This window comes from Cervus elaphus, chromosome 17 (assembly GCF_910594005.1).
Source record: "Cervus elaphus chromosome 17, mCerEla1.1, whole genome shotgun sequence".
NCBI lineage: Eukaryota > Metazoa > Chordata > Mammalia > Artiodactyla > Cervidae > Cervus > Cervus elaphus.
Window position 1 is genome coordinate 15,190,386 of NC_057831.1, and position 17,527 is coordinate 15,207,912.

At 42.7% G+C, this 17,527-nt stretch overlaps 1 protein-coding gene across 12 annotated transcripts in view; it reads right to left on the reverse strand.

Annotated features, from left to right (window-relative positions):
* The window catches only part of ALPK1 (alpha kinase 1), a 121,803-nt gene that overhangs the window by 12,884 nt on the left and 91,392 nt on the right, over positions 1-17,527 (reverse strand). For 11 of the 12 annotated variants that reach the window (XM_043871151.1, XM_043871141.1, XM_043871146.1 and 8 more), the window contains 5 exons: positions 10,454-10,652; positions 5,713-5,772; positions 3,651-3,737; positions 2,584-2,660; positions 272-367 (listed from right to left, as the gene is read on the reverse strand). In XM_043871151.1, the coding sequence (XP_043727086.1) occupies positions 272-367; positions 2,584-2,660; positions 3,651-3,737; positions 5,713-5,772; positions 10,454-10,652 (519 nt within the window). Of the gene's footprint in view, positions 1-271; positions 368-2,583; positions 2,661-3,650; positions 3,738-5,712; positions 5,773-6,088; positions 6,132-10,453; positions 10,653-17,527 lie in introns of those variants that run through there. The other variant, XM_043871152.1, reaches the window with a different exon arrangement.

A 17,527-nucleotide genomic window follows, 5' to 3' on the forward strand; every position in this document is an offset into this window, starting at 1 on the left:
CAAAGCATTTATCACTTTGATTTCTTTCATTCATTCATTCATCAAGTCTTTTTTCCCCCTAGTACCCTCTGTAGGTCTGGTGCTGTGCTAGGTGCTGGGGTAATAAAGTCAAATGGGACAACATAGGAGCTGTTCCTCAGCTTGTTCATGTTACTCGAAGAGGGGAGATACTGTGCTCCCTGACTCCTGAAGAGAGAACTAGCCAAGAATAACAGTGACAGTTTTGGAGGTGATGCTGCTCTGCACCATAGTTTTGCCAAGTGATGATTACCAGGTTAATGTCAGGACTGCTTTTAAACTTTTCATAATCTTTCTTGCTCATGGAGATGAAGATGTCTGCCAGTATACCTAGTGACGTGGAAATGCCCTGTAAGGAAATACAAACAAAACACAGATGAGGAACTTACAGTCAATTCTTGCTCTCAAGTCCCACAGTCAATGACTGGCCCTCCATATGAACCATTGCTTATTATTATCATTTGTTATTATGACTCTGAAGATACTTCTCGACTGGATGTCACTGGGTTTGAAAGACTATCATATCCTGAGGACATGGGCATAACGTAAACTCAGCTATTGCTTAGCAGGGCTTTGCTCGATCATCAACATGAACTTGTCCACAATGCTAGGTATAAAGAACTGACCCAAACAAGAGTCCCCACCCTCAACTCCATTTGTGTTGTTAAAAGGATTGTAGGCAGCAGTGTTGCTGACACAGTTCAGGGAAATGTGTAACCCAAAGCTTCAGTTAACGAGGAGAATATTCTCACAGAGTCACAGAGGATGAGTACACCAAGGAAAGCTAATGGTGCTTCTCAATTTCTCAAATAAAGATGCTATGTAAACGGCTGAGGTCTTTCCCCACTTAACCAAAGGAGAATGATTTTACCAAAGGAGAATTAACCAAATTGAGATGCAATTGAGCCATCCCAACTATGTTATGGAATGAGGTGAAGGCTAAATATATAATAAAATCAATACCAGTAGGAATAAATGGATAAGTAGAAATAAATATACAAACAGATAGTTGCAAATATATAGAGAAACACTAAATACAGGCCAGGAGTCTAGCTGTCAGTAAGGATGAGCAGGACAGAGAGGGAGCTTTTAAATGTTTCTGGTCCTATTGTTCTTCCATTCATGCTCATGCTCAGTCATGTCTGACTCTTTGCGACCCCATGAACTGTAGCCCACCAGGCTACTCTGTCCACGGGGTTTCCCAGTCAAGAATACTGGAGAGGGCTGAATTTTCTTGTTCAGAGGATCTTTCCAACCCAGGGATTGAACCCAAGTCTCCTGCATTGGCAGGTGGATTCTTTACCACTGTGCCACCAGGGAAGTCTATCCTGGTCCTATGTCCATGTTCAGTTCAGTTCAGCTCAGTCACTGAGTCACTCAGTTGTGTCCGACTCTTTGTGACCCCATGGACTGCAGCATACCAGGCTTCCCTATCCACCACCAACTCCCAGAGTTTACTCAAACTCATGTCCATCAAGTTGGTGATGCCATCCAACCATCTCATCCTCTGTCATCCTCTTCTCCTCCTGCCTTCAGTCTTTCCCAGCATCAGGGTATTTTCCAATGAGTCAGTTATTTGCAACAGGTGGCCAAAGTATTGGAGTTTCAGCTTCAGCATCAGTCCTTCCAATGCATAGTCAGGACTTATCTCCTTTAGGATGGACTGGTTGGATCTCCTTGCAGTCCAAGGGACTCTCAAGAGTCTTCTCCAACACCACAGTTCAAAAGCATCAATTCTTCGGCACTCAGCTTTCTTCACAGTCCAACTCTCACATCCATACATGACTACTGGAAAAACCATAGCTTTGACTAGATGGACCTTTGTTGGCAAAGTAATGTCTCTGCTTTATAACATGCTGTCTAGGTTGGTCATAACTTTCCTTCCAAGGAGTAAGCGTCTTTTAATTTCATGGCTGCAATCACCATCTGCAGTGATTTTGGAGCCCAAGAAGATAAAGTCTGTCACTGTTTCCACTGTTTCCCCACCTATTTGCCATGAAGTGATGGGACAAGATGCCATGATCTTCGTCTTCTGAATGTTGAGCTTTAAAACAATTTTTTCACTCTCCTCTTTCACTTTCATCCAGAGGCTCTTTAGTTCTCCTTTGCTTTCTGCCATAAGGGTGGTGTCATCTGCATATCTGAGGTTTTGATTTCTCCCGGCAATCTTGATTCCAGCATGTGCTTCACACAGTCCAGCATTTCTCATGATGTACTCTGCATATAAGTTAAATAAGCAGGGTGACAACCTACAGCCTTGACATACTCCTTTCCCAATTTGGAACCAGTCTGTTGTCCCATGTCCAGTTCTAACTGTTGCTTCTTGACCTGCAAACAGATTTCTCAGGAGGCAGTCAGGTGGTCTAGTATTCCCATCTCTTGAAGAATTTCCCACAGTTTGCTGTGATCCACACAGTCAAAGGATTTGGCATAGTCAATAAAGTAGAAGAATCAACAAAAATATAACCAATAAAATTGATAAATGATAAACTCAATTGTGCCATAAGGTGATAACTTTCCAAAGGCAAATATAGAAAATGAGAAAATAAACACGAGATAAATAACCTTTTTATCTGGCTGAGGAAGTGTCAGGTATCCCGTGATTGAGGCCCATATTAACTCTGCGGCTTCATACCACATCCCTGCAAAAAAGGAGATAGGACAAACTGCTAGTGTCTCTGCTCTTGTGTCAGAAAATACTTTTATTTATTATTTTTTCTTTTAGAAAATACTTTTAAAAACTAACACAGAAAGATGATTTTGCATTTTGTAAGAAAATTTACAACTAGACGAGATTGACAGCAATGAGCAGATAGCAACCTGCTAGAAAAACAACAATCTGCTTTTCTGGTTGGTTTAATACAGATAATTTCTCCTGTTCACAGGGAAACAGTAAGAAATATTACATATCACATGTGTGCATATGAAATATATTAATATATAAATGATTATCTCCATTATTTTCAAGATAACAATTACCATCTTCTATTTAAAAATTTCAAATACATTAGTTTGCATTTTAAAATACAGTTAAGGTCCCTCTAAGCTTTGCTAGTAAAACTCAGAAATGCCCTCCGAGGAACAAACGGGTAAGTTATCATGGTGTGTGTATGCATGCAGTCATGTCTGACTCTTTGCAGCCCCATGGACAGTATGTGGCCTGTCAGGCTCCTCTGTCCATGGGATTTTCCAGGCAAGGATACTGCAGTGGGTTGCCATTCCCTACTCCAGGGATCTTCCTGATCCAGAGACTGAACTCGTGTCTCTTGCATCTCCCGCATTGGCAGGTGGATTCTTTACCACTAGCGCCATCTGGGAAGCCCAGTTGTCAGCATAGGTTTAGAATAAGAGAGTCACTTATCACATGGAGTCCTGCTGAAATGACAGCCAGATGCCAGAAATAGTACCAAGAAAAGTCACAATATAGAAACGTAAGTTTCTTTAATAAAACTCACCAGAAAACTATTTTGTTTTGTTAATACTCATAATATTCCTGGCATCTTAAGTGTCAGTCTCTTTTTGATGAGAAAACTAAGGGAAGTAGAACAATATCAACCAGATACAATGAGAAAAGCCCACAGTGGAATCTCTTAGCCAGACTTGGTAAATGAGACTTGAGAGGATGACTGTACCCAACTTCTGCAGAATTTGCCCTCTTATCTGAATGCAGACTGATTGCACCAGGACCTTGTCGCTCTCATTTCTGTACAGCCAGGTACCTATAATAAAAGAGGGGGGCAAAGAAAAACATTTTTGGCCTTGAATTATTAAAAAAACAGCCTGGTGAAATAAAACTATGTACATGGAAGCCTTCATGAACACTTGTGACATGGATTCGGTAGACAATCTCTTCTCTATATAGAATAAGGTCTAAACTCCTTGCTATAACCTACAAGGCTTCACAGAAGTTGACTCCTGCCTGGTCCCCACCTCTCCCCATAACCAACTGGGCACTGCTTGTGTCCCTTACAATAGCAGCCAACTCTTGCTGATGATAAAGAATCCACCTGTCAATATAGGAGATGCAAGAGATGCGGGTTTGATCCCTGGACCGGGAAGATCCCCTGGAGTAGGAAATGGCTACCTGCTCCAGTATTCTTGCCTAGAAAGTTTTGTGGACAGAGGAGCCTGGTGAGCTACAGTCCACAGGGTCATAAACAGTCAGACACGACTGAATGTGTGCGTGTGTGCACACACACTTGCTTCACGGTATCTGAACTTGTCACTCCCAGTACCTGGGATTCTGCTCCCTCCGACTCCTACTTCAGGGCTCATCCTCAATGGTCTTGCCTCCAAGGCTTCCCAGGTTAATTAACTACAGTGTCCCCCCAACTGTCTCGTGGTTCCTGAGAGGAGGGCAGGATCCATCCCATTCACCCAAAATTGGTTTGGATGTTGAAACTGATGATTCCACACATGCACCGAGGGGATATGAAAAGACTTAGTGCTCACATAACGAGCCTTTCTGAGGAGGGCAGGGAAGGCACCTAAGCTGCTCCGTTTGACTGAAGTGAAGGGAGTGGTGGGTGGCTTCTCTTTTTATTTTGATTTGGCTGTGGGGCTGGGGTAAAGGTTTCCACAAGCTAGGCCAAGGTTTACTGATAAATGAGCTTTAAAAAAGCTCAGTCTGTCCAGATGTGGGGCACAAGGGAAGAAGCTGGGGCCTGATAACTGCCAGTGGCCAAACATCAAAAATAGTCAGGCTCTTTATTATAATCTCTCACTATTCTGCACCACACTGACCCCCCTTACTTTCTCCCTGGCTTTTTATCTACATGTGTATGTGTGTTGGCAAGTGCAGAAGATGGAGAATAATGCGTATTGTAGGTTAGTGATGGTGGCCACAGAAGAGAGGTATGTGGTCAATATTTTTATTTCCAATTGGCTTCCCACTGGAAATGTCTACAAGTTTCAGGGAGCTTGAGACCTTATATCCAAGTATATTGAGCTTAAAAGTCAACTAGGGGACTTCCCTAGCTTCAGTGGTTAAGATACTGCACTTCCACTGCAGCGGGCACGGGTTCAATCCCTGGTCCAGGAACTAAGATCCCACATGCCGTGTATGGCACAGCCAAAAAATAGGAATAAAAAAATTTGACCGGGAATTGTGTTCAACTTGTTGGGAAACTTGTTGGCTTAAGCGCCCAGAAATTCAGACAAGATATCTGAGGCTTAAATTACTTGTTACTCAACTATTAGGACTTCCTTCCTTTCATGTATGATTAGCTAGTCTAAGAAATCCATTTCAAAGTAAGTTTTTACTACAGTTTCTCTGTAGCCAAATACAGTTTATTTTTCAGATCACTTAAATACATAAAACTATAAGTGTATTCTCCTGAACTTACAGGGTCAATTTCCATTCACAATTCTTTACAAAGCTTCAGCTGAGCCTTTTCTGAAGCCCAGGGAGTTACCTACTTTCACAGCTAATGCTGATTAGGTACCACACGCCACTCCACAGGGCAATATTAGAAGACGTGGTTGTTTTGTTTTCATTTTTAATAAGAGAAAATGGAAACAGAGAAGTAAACTGCTTGACCGTAGCCACTTCTTTCATCAGGGGCAGAGCCAGTTCCAGGGAGCTCTGGGAATATCCAGTGTACAGTAACTACGAAGCCCTTAGGTTGTTTCTAAGCTGGAACTCCGGTAGGGACAGTGTGTGAAGGTTATGGTGAAGATACGGGAGCACCTTACCCGTTGCTCCGTTGTTGCTTATTAGACTGCTCAGGATATACTCTGCTTTTAAAAGTTTCCCTGAAAAGAAGCAACCAAATGCCACATAATCAGTTTTGAACACGTGCTTTAAATATTACTGCTGTTCATGCTCTAAGGTTAACACATTATAACAGGGAAACATCCTATTTTAAAATTTAAAATCAGTAACCACATCACACACAAAAGTGAAAAAGACACAGCTTTCAGGAGTTGGTAAGATGGGAAGTTATGTAGTAACTGAACCTGCGATTAGACTCACATGTATACACACATGTGTATATGTACACACACACATTCATTTATATGAATAAATAATCCATTCATACAGAGTAAGGCTTGAGAAGTATAGGCAAACCTTTCTCAGAGGCTGCATCTCTTTCTTGTGAAAACTATGCCAGGACTCTAGTCCAAAAGTACAGTTGAGTTGCCTGTGAAGTGAAGAGGACTATTTATAGAATTATTAGGGCTTCCCTGGCGGCCCAATTGGTAAAGAATCCGCCTGCAATGCAGGAGACGGCCTGCAATGTAGGAGACCCCCTGCAATGTAGGAGACCCAGGTTCAATCTCTGGTCAGGAAGATCCCCTGGAGAAGGAAACAAAAAACCCGCTCCAGGATTCTTGCCTGGGAAACCCCATGGACAGAGGAGCCTGGTGTGCTACAGTCCATGGAGTCGCAAAGAGTTGCACACAGCTTAGTGACTAAACCACCATAGAATTATCAGGAAGGAATTTTCTAGGGGGTTGGTAGAGAAGTTCTTTGTAAACTTTTCACTGACTTCATCAACACCACATAGGAGGGGCCTAACCTATGAATTCATAGGCCTAACCTAATGCATAGGCCTAACCTGTGAATGTAAGTAGGAATCGCAATCACTTATCCTTTTATCCATTTCTGCTTCCAGGTCCCTCTAAGCCCTCCATGGTCTGGTCCCTGGGACTTCTTTGACCTCATCTCTACCTTCTTTCCCTCATCCTCACTCCTACTTTGGTGATAGTGGCTTCCCGACTATCCCTTGAACTATCAGACTTGCTCCCATGTCAGGGTCTTTGTATTTGCAATTATTTTAGTTCGGAATGTTTTTATCTTAGATATCTACAAGGCTTGCTCCCTTCTCCTTTAGGTCTTTGCTCAAATGTCACTTCACTGTCTCATAAGGTCTTCCCTGACCACCCTATTTCACAGTGCACACACAGACATATACCTGATTGTGGCAGAGTGTGTTCCAAAGGTGGTCACAACAATCTCTTCCAACCCACATGTTCTTCTGCAATGTGACCCTGCCATTCCTCCAACAAGAAGTAGAATCTAGAATTTATTTTCCTTCTCCTTGAGCCTGAACTGGCCCTGTGACCTACTGTGGACAAAGGATGTGGCAGACATGACACTGTGTACCTTTCTGGTCTGGACATTAAGAGACACCTCTGGAGTGTGGATGTTTCTCTGGAGCATAGGCTTGTACTTGATCCACTAGGTCCCAGAAATTTCAGTACTGAATTAGTTTTCTCTTAATTACTTGGTGGGGGATTCATTGTGGGTAAATTCAGACTCCACACAGACACTTGGCACAGACTTGTTGCTATTTCTTTTTGGATGGATATATACAAACACATTACTCCCTGGCAAATAGAAGGGGAAACGGTGGAAGTAGGGACAGATATCCTCTTCTCGGCCTCCAAAATTACCTCGGACAGGGACTGCAGCCATGAAATCAGAAGACAATTGCTTCTTGGCAGGAAAAGAGATGACAAACCTAGACAGTGTGTTGAAAAGCAGAGACATTACTCTGCCGACAAAGGTCCATATAGTAAAGGCTGTGGTCTTCCCAGTGGTCAGGTATGGTTGTGAGAGCTGGAGGCATAAAGAAGGCAGAGCACCAAAGAACTGATGCCTTCAAATTGTGGTGCTGGAGAAGAATCCTGAAAGTCCCTTGGACAGCAAGGAGATCAAACTAGTCAATCTTAAGGGAGATCAACCTTAAATATTCACTGGAAGGACTGATCCTGAAGCTGAAATTCCAGTATTTAGATCATCTGATACAAACAGACAACTCATTGGAAAAGTCTCTGATGCTGGGAAAGATTGAAGGCAAAAGGAGAAGAGGGCATCAGAGGATGAGATGGCTGGACGGCATCACCAATGCAATGAACATGAACTTGGGCAAGCTCCGGGAGATGGTGAGGGACAGAGAGGCCTGGAGTGCTGCAGTCCATGGGGTCTCAAAGAGTCTGACATGACTGGGTGACTGAACGACAACAAAATATATATATATCTATTTGGCTTCCATCTCAGAGTTTGGGCAGAGAGGAAGCTTTCCTCCCCCACTTCTCTGGCTGGGTTAGTAGAGCTGTTCAGTTCCATTTCATAGCTGTGCAAACTTTTAAGAATTTTATGCAAATATTTCACCCCATGAAGCCCAAGGCCCTGTCCCTGCACAGGAATTAAAGCGGCAATCCCCTCCCTTAGACTGTATCCAAGTGTAAATCCCTTTGGTATAGAGTCAGGAGCAGTAATCTATTATTCTGACTTTGAACATCTACCTTTTGTGCATTTAAAAAAATTTAATTTACTATATTTATGTAATGGGAGAAGATTCCGCATTCTCCACGTTGATGGAACTGTACGTCTGACTCTTTATCTCTAATTGTGGCTTGGAAGGTTTTATCTAATTTCAGGCAAGAGTGAGCTGAGCAGGCCCAGGGCATCCTCTCTTGCCTCTGAAATCTCATGATGTTGAATACTTAGACCTTTGGAATGGATTTTGAGTGGATACCAGGAAGGCTGAGTCAAAGGGCAAAACAGGAAGACTGTGCTGTCCCCTCGTATTATTTCCTTACCCGTATAGTATCACACACACACCTCTCCTGCATCAGGGTTTCCCAAATGCTGGGGATTGAGATGCCCTTCCCCTGTACCTTCTTTGCTTTCCAGGACACCGCCCCTGCTCTAAGCCTCCCTTTCTCTCTGGGAAACCCAGCGGAGGTAGAGGCTCAAGAGATGTTTGGGGGCAGATGTTTACAAGTAAGCACCTAATCCTGAGGCTGAGTTTGTTTTCTTCAGGTACTTCTGGCAGTATCTTTGAGGAAATGACAACTCCAACTGCTGGAGAATAGGATCTAGGACTTTTACCTTAGACATGTGATATGTGGGCAGAGAAGTGTACTGCTCATGATGGTATCAAGGCTTAACCCATCATCAGGAGAAAAGTTCTATACTACCTTGGTGAGAGGTGTGAGAACCAACCAACCAACCAACCAACCAAATAAGTGAAAAGATTATTTGCTTGTGTAAAGCAAAGCTATCAATACGCCTGCCTACCAACTTGACCTTGATTAACAAGTCACACTACAGCAAATCAGTGTATTATAAAACATGCCCTCTGTTCCAAGTTCTATTTAATGAGAACAAACATCAGAACACTGCCTGCCCACACCCAGCCCTCATTTTTGGTGCCACCACCCCCTCACCATAGAACATTCTGCTGACACATCATTCCATCTGATGCTGTCAGGAGGAATATTAGCGATTAGGTTTCTCTCATACCTTAAAGATGATAAACCCCGAACATTATAAAAATGTCCCCAATTATGGACATTTGAATTAAGACTTTTTTTCCCCTAAGTTTAACTCTGTTGATGTAGTTACTTTAGAAAACTATATAATAATAAAAAAAAGAAAACTATATAATAAGACCCGGGTACAATTTACACACAGCTGCAAGAACTTGAGAGCGAATGAGCTTGGGCTTTTGAAAAGTTAGCCTCCACAAGCCCATTTCTCTTATGTCCTTTTATCTCTGCCCCTCTCTGTATTCAGCAACTGTCTCATTCAGTATAGTCAGTACAGCTCCTTTTCAAAGGAAATGAAGTAGTTAAAAGATATTTTAACCTCTTCAAGTCCAGAGTTATTAAAACAATAGCAATAACTAAACTCAGTTTTAAAAATGAGCCAGTTCTGTTTCTGGGAGAGGCAACTTGCATTCTATTTTTGTCCTTTACCCTTTCAGTCTTGGAAATGAGTACAGCACGCTACAGGTTTCTAAATCTTATGGTTATCAGTAATTTAAATAATTCAAGAATTCTATGGAAGTGAACTTTGCGGTAACACAGAGCAGGCCCCTGCCCCCACCAGCCCTCCTCTACATTACAGCCTCAGTTAGAATGGCAGCCTCATTTTTCATTTCATTCAGAGTGACAGAAGGGAAAAAAAAAGATACTTTAAGGCCTAATCAGGTACTGTACCGGTGCTCCTAGTGATGGAAAAAAAATCTCAAATTACTTCAGTGGGTTTGTCAGCTCTATTGTTAGCATAGTCAAGTGGCCCTACAGAAAGGAGACAGGAGAGCTAAGAGAAAATAGTAGAATTCTAATCTGCTTTTTAAAGGCTCTTGGTCAGAAGTATAGCAATTCAGATACCCCTGTTTGAAAGCAGCGGGACAGATTTGTTAGACGACAAAAGCTCCAATTAGTATTTTCCACCCCCTTTCACAATTTTCTCTATTGCTTTTGGCTCTGAAACCCTTTATGCCAGGGCCTTTGTGCTGGCAAGAGGCGGGTGGAAGGGCGCCGCGGCAGGCCGGCCGGCGGGAGCGCGGGAGGCGGCAAGGGGAGGCCCGCGGGCCTCGGTTCCCGCCGGCCCCGCGGAAGTCAAGGAGCCCCGGGGGCAGACGCGCCCCGGACCGGGCGCCGCCGGGACCTGGGGGGCCCGCCAGAGGACGCCTACCTGCGTGCATTGAGATTCGGGCCTGGCGGACGACCAGCTGCGGGGCGATGGGCGTCGCGGGCTGCAGCCTGTGCAGCGCTTTGGCGACCCGCAGCAGCTGGCCCGAGGCGTCGAGCCCGTACAGGAGACGGTCGCTCAGGAACACGACGGCGGCGGCCGTGGCGCAGTCCCGGGCGAGGATGGAGGCTTTCAGGGACGCCTGGGGGAACATCCACCGGACACCATCAACGGGACCGAAAGAACGCCCGGCAGAAGAGAGAGCAGTCTTGGGACCAGGCTAGTCTAGGTATTGCGATCAAAAGAACAACAACAAAACCTAGATCTAGGAGAGGAACCAGCAGGCGACTGGAGCCAAAGACAGTCATCATCATCGTCGTCATCCCAGTTCATTTGTGGGAGAAACTATTTTTTATTCCTTTTTCCCTATTACATTTCTAAAATTATAGAGGTGATAAAATGCATATATCCTGTTATTAAAAATCCAAACAATACCAAGTCAAAATTAAATGTGCCCCTTTGCTTCCCGATGTTCTAACTTATTTTCCCCCTGCCTCCCACCAATTTCATTCTTGTTCTTCCTGATAATGGTTTCTCAGAGATCTTTCCAGAACTTCCTCTACTCTTTTATGTATATTTAGACATTGATTGATTCCTTGCGGCGCCTTACTTTCTTCCTCCCTTTCTCCTTTTCTCCCCTTTTTCTTTCTTCTCTCTTTTCTCTCCCTTTCTTTTCCTTCCTTTCCTTCCTAAATGAAATTACACTAGACATACTGTTGTGCTATTTGGTTTCTTCAGTCATCATAACATCTAGAATAGCTTTCCACATCAGTGCATAACACCCTGCTTCATTTATTACCTACATTTTAACTAATAAGAAATACAGAATTCTAGGTAATGTTTTATATTTATATGATCATGTTTAGTGAATGAATAAAATAAGAAACAGACATGAAAGTATAACGAAGAGTGAGAAATAGAGATTTAAATGAGGCAAAGTTTTATGGAAAAACAACATATTTAGGGCTTTTAAAGTATTATACAGTGAGTGAAAGTCACTCAGTTGTGTCCGACTCTTTGCAACCCCATGGACCATACAGTCCATGGAATTCTCCAGGCCAGAATACTGGAGTGGGTAGCCTTTCCCTTCTCCAGGGGATCTTCCCAACCCAGGGATCCGACCCAGGTCTCCCGCATTGCAGGCAGATTCTTTACCAGCTGAGCCACAGGGGAAGCCCAAGAATACTGGAGTGGGTATCCTATCCCTTCTCCGGCGGACCTTCAGCCAGATTCCTTACCAACTGAGCTATCAGGGAAGCCTAAGATATTATATTAAAGGCATTATTACACTAAAGACATTAAAAGTCATACAGCTGATAACATAAATGAATTTATCACCCATTTGCTAAACTGAATCAAGTAGACTGTTTTCTGGGCTTGTTAGTTCACATATGAAGCCTAGAAAGCACTGTAAGCATTGCCCATCTTCCTAATCTTTTTATACAAACACTGCTTTCTTCATCACATAAGTACTAACATTTATGGGGCAAAACTAGGTACCAGGCACAGTGCTAAGAGCTTTATATGTATTAATTTATTTAATCATCACCAAAAATCCAAAGAGGCAGATTCTATTTAATTATCAAAATCAGTATTTTAATCATCCAATTGAATTATTTCTCCCATTCTGACTCCAAATCCTACTGGGTTGGCCAAAAATGTTCATTTGGATTTTTCCAGAACATCCTATGGAAAACCCAAATGAATGTTTTGGCCAACTCAATATTTCTTTTCATTTATACCTTGCTACCAAGAGCCACCACAATAATCCTCTTTTCAAACTAATGCATTCTTGTTAAGGCTTTTAACCTATTACTGTGTTTTTTAAGTTTAAAAAGTGATAATGTGCTCTTGTATTTGTTCTTTTGTTCTGAGTTGATCACTGTTGAAATTGTGACATTAATAGTAGTACCACTTGTTAGGGGGATATCTCTTCTCTCCTTTTGATGTTTCCTTCCATGTGCAGGGAACTCAGTTACTGTAGCACTCCTGGCCTCTTTCTACTTATTCTGCCCCAGGAGAGGGGGACGATTTTGATTGGTAAACTTGGGAAGAAACTGGGCATGCATTGCTGAGCTCCTCAGTTTTTTCTTTGGGGATCAGAGTGTCTGAAGGAAATAGGGATTCTTCTCTGCTCTTCTGTCAGGCCTTCTCTAGAAAACCATCCTATGTGGGGTGTTCTGCTTGGTTTGGTAATCTCTGTGACTGAATGGGGAAGTCAGCATAATTCTGGGGTTCATCTAGCAGAACCCCTTGCCCTAAAACCTAGCTGTAACTTCCAAGTTAGCCTTTGTCAGAATTAAAGGTAATATTTAATCTCTTGTCTCCCTAACTCTTTTGTTTTATTTCTTAGGAGGGTAAGAGGGTTGTTATTTATGGGATCTGCCCAAAGACCCCAATGTTAATCATTACCTAACACACCATGTGTGCTGTGTGGTAAGTCGCTTCAGTTGTGTCTGAAACCTTTGTGACTCTTTGTGTCCAAGGGATTCTCCAGGCAAGAATACTAGAGTGCCCTCATCCAGGGGACCTTTCCCACTCAGGGATCGAACCTGCATCTCTTTAGGTCTCCTGCATAGGCAGGCGGGTTCTTTATCACGAGTGCCATCTGGGAAGTCCACCTAACACACATAACCCTTTTTAAAGGAAACTGCTCTGCCCACTGCTCCTGCCTTTGAAGCAGCAACGTTTTGTGTTGACCTTGATCCCCTCTCCCCATCTTACCACCAGCTGAAGGCTAACCTAAGAGTACCTACCTCATATCTAGCCCATGACTCTCTGGCCTGGATTGAAAAATGAATTTATCAATCTAAACTAAGAAACACAGAATTTTCCAGTTGCTGCAGGATAGGAAGAAGCAGAGAGTAGAGTTTAGCTAAGCTACATTTATGTATAACACCCGTGTGAAGGTCCGAGAATGTGACTGTGAATCCAGATCCACATTTTCACCAATGCTATTATTAGAGTTACAGGCTTCCTTTATCATCCCATGTGTATCTTCATAATAATGTACACCCTATTCTATGAATTTGCTTGTGTGCCTCTGTTTAACTCAACCAAAAATGCCTAACTAAAACTGAAATGCTCGAAACTTCTATTGAGGATTGTCAAGTAAACCATCAACCTAAAAAACACAAGTTTTAAAATGAGAACAAGTCAGTCATTTGACATTTGTAAGACATAAATTTAAAGGTAGAAAAGGAAGCTGCTGGCTTTATGTATGCCCAGCTCTGTTTAATGTGGAGTATCTGATCAAGAGTTCCCTCTACATTAGGTGCACAACAACACGGCCCTTTGGTTTGCAACCTCAGCGGCTATCTGCAGAACGTGCAGCATCTGCCACTGCCAGGCTCTCTTAAACCGTTCTTTGAAACAGCAGCTCTATTCCTGTCACCCTGCTCATGACCCTGTGGAGGGGACTCAGCAAGCCACAGTGAGCCCCTTCTCGTAGAGGTGCATGCCTGATGTTTAGTTCTGCTCTTCATTCTCATTCTGGGTAAGAGTACCTACGTGGGATGCAATGTTCAGAGGCAGGTCTGTTCTCCAGGGCTGATTCTCCTCCCTTTCCTCCTTGACAATAATGGTTTCCATCTTTGTAGGACCATATAGTTTATGAAAAATGTTCACACAAATGATTTCATTTATATTTATAGTAACTACAAAATCTAAGTAGGGTAGGGAAACGGAGACTGAGAGGTCGACTTTCCAAAGTTACAAAGTCAAAAGGGTCAGGGTCAGGCAGGCAGGAACTCAAGTCTCTATCATTTTTTTCCCCCCTTTTCTGTTGTGGTAAAAAGCACAGAACATAAAATTTACCATCTTAGCTTTTTTGAAGTATGGCATTCAGTAGTGTTAAGTGTATTCACATTGTTGTAAATTAGATCTTCAGAACTTTTTTATCTTGCAAATATGAAACTCAATACACATTAAACAAACCCTTTCTCCCTTCTCTCTAGCCCCTGGTAACCACCGTTTTACTTTCTGTTTCTATGAATTTGACTCTTCTAAGGTATGTCATACTAGTGAATCATACAGATTTTGTCTTTCTGTGACTGGCTTACTTGACTTAGCATAAAGTCTTTAAGGTTCATCTGTGTTGTAGTATGTGACAAAATTTCCTTCCTTTAAAATGTTGTATGGAATATAACAAAATATACCAGTTTTTGTTTATCCATTCATCTGTCAGTGGACATTTGATTTGCTTCCACAGCTTGACTACTGTGAATAGCACTGCTATGAACATGGGTGTACAAATATCTCTTTGAGGCCCTGCTTTAAATTCTTTCAGATATATACCAAGAAGTGCAATGGCTGGATTAAATGGTAGTTACATTTTTAAGTTTTTGAGGAGCCGCCACACTGTTTTCCATAGAGTTTACACCATTTTACAATACTGTTAGGGGAAGCACACTGATTGAAACCGCCCACCCTGGCCAGGCACCACAGTAACCATTTGCATGAGTTGTTTTATGACAGGAGATCCTGATAAGGAATACGGAACTAATAAGCCACCACCAGCCGGAAGAGTTTGGGAAAGGTTGAAAGGAGACACCACGTGTCCGTCCACTTCCCAGAATCCCTCTCACTAGCATCCATCTTGGCTGAGCGATGCGTGTGCCACCAGGAAAGACTCTGAATTAGAATGATTGGCCAAAGACCATCCGGAAACTAATCCCATCACCATAAAACCCAAGACTGCGAGCCACGTGGCAGAGCAGTTCTCCTGGGTTCCCTTTACCTCCTGCTCTCCACCCGGGCGCCCTTTCCCAATAAAATCTCTTGGTTTGTCAGCACATGTGTCTCCTCGGATAATCATTTCCGAGTGTTAGACAAGAGCCCAGTTTCGGGCCCTGGAAGGGATCCCCCTTCCTGTAACAATACCACCAACAGTGCACAGAGCTTCAGTTTCTTCACAACCTCAGCTAATACTTGAGGAACTCAAGTCTCTTGAGGGTCAGTCTTTCTTCTGCTTCCCCCCTGTGTCTGATCAAGGTGATTCTGGGCAGGGCCTAATCTGCACAGGAATCTGGGCATAGGAATCTGAGTCTTTGGAGCTTGAACTCTTCACTTACTGAGTTCAAACAGTGGTTCTTAGGAAGCTCTATCCTGTATTATGATTAAAAAATTTCTAAGAAAAAAAGAAAAACAGGGGCAAATAAAAACAAATCCCAATTGAAAAGAGTGTTCTTGTTATGTATTTTAAAATAAGGGAAAGAAAACTTTCCAGGAGATGACCTTTAATTTCAGTATTTTAAACCTCTCTAGTGGAAGCTGGTATGTACCATGAGACGAAATGATAATTTGGTGATTAACTGGAGATTATTCCAACTGGGCATTCCTTACACAGCTGAAAGGATGCTCTGTGAGTCTAGTGAGGTGGTCTTCCCGAGTTGAGGAGATGGAACTTCTAAGAGTCTGTAGAAGATAAGGTGGCCAGAGTTCACAGAGCAAAGTACCAGAAGGAGAGAGCCACACAAAGAAAGAAATCCAGAGATCTGCAGAAGGTCCCCTTGAATCTTCAGAATACTGATCAGCTCATGTTTGGAAAGACACCACCCAAGACTGGGGAAAGAACCACTTGATTGGAACAGAGGAAACAATCCCCAAGCCTCATGTAGTTTGTATTTCTTCCAGCCAGAGTAGGAAATCATGTCATTCACAGGGCATGGGGTAGGATGTTCAGAAATGTAATGCTTTAGTAGTGAGACCAAATTAACTTCAGAGAAAGCGGCTCTTGGCCCACTCTGAAAGTTTAGAAGCAAGCTTGAAATGGATCAAACTATTTCCTAACTTGACTGAGGTCCAGGAAGAAGTTCAAGAATATTTACAGGCACACAAAGAATCTGCCATATCATAAGGTAAAATTTATAATACCTAGAATCCAGCCAAAAATTAGCAGGCATGAAAGAAGCCTATACTAAAGAGGAAAAGAAATCAATAGAAGTTGAACCCCAAATGACACTCAAAACTGTATTTCTTAAGTTCAAGAAGGTACAGTAAAAATTAGGTGGAGTTAGGGACATCAGAGATATAAAAATGATCCAAATTCACTTCTAGGGATAAAAAATGTCTGAGATGAAACCATAAGTATCTGGATTGTGTCCAAGGTCTTCCGTTCATTTGCCATGGCAAGTTACTTAACCTCTCTGAGTCTCAATTTCCTCATCTGTGACACGTGGATAATATCGATTTTTAGTGCTGTTTGAGAATTAGAAGAAAGGTGGGTCAAATGTTCAGCACAGAGCCTGGCACATTATGGGTGCTTCATAAATGAAGGGGTACAACGTAGGGAAGAGAATTTAATCCCTGTGCTCCCATTCCCCTGTATGGCAAAATAGCAACAAGCGAAGATAGACTCCTAAAATAAATGTCAGTGGAGTTTTCAATAGAGCAAAAAGGAAATAACAGATCATTCCTATAGCATCTCTAAGGTTTATCTCAGAAAATGGTGAAGCCTCTCATTTAATTTCTTTCTTCTCTTTACCCTGTCTAAGGAGTGATATTACTAGAAACTGAGAAAAGAAAATGAGCAGGCTCCATGGCAGTTGGTGAAGGAAAGCTGGTGCTTGAAAGACAGCTTTCTCAGCATGCACGGGCGAGCTGCTTTTGGCTGTGGCCAATGGAGGAATCCCCCCCGAGCACCTGTAAAGGATGCTGCAAACACCCTATTCTGTGTCCCGCGTGAACACGCCATATATTTGAGCAGAGAACATTGCCTCATCTATTTTTCCCCCTTCCACTCTTAATAGGTTGGAGCACAAAAGCCTGAGAGAGGGTGACCTGCCAGACAAAGGCCCTTTGAGTTCCTTGGAAAAGTAGACTTGGAGGAGGATGGAAGGAATCCAAGTGGCCCTATTATTTCCACTTGCACTAATTAGACATTTTTCTGTCAGCTATTGAGCACGGCTGAGAGGCCAAACTCTCTGAATTCGTTTCTAAAGTGTTTACAGAAGTTTGCATCTGTTTGTGTCTCTTCAGGAGGAAAATAAGCACTTCAATAGCATTGTGGAAAATCTA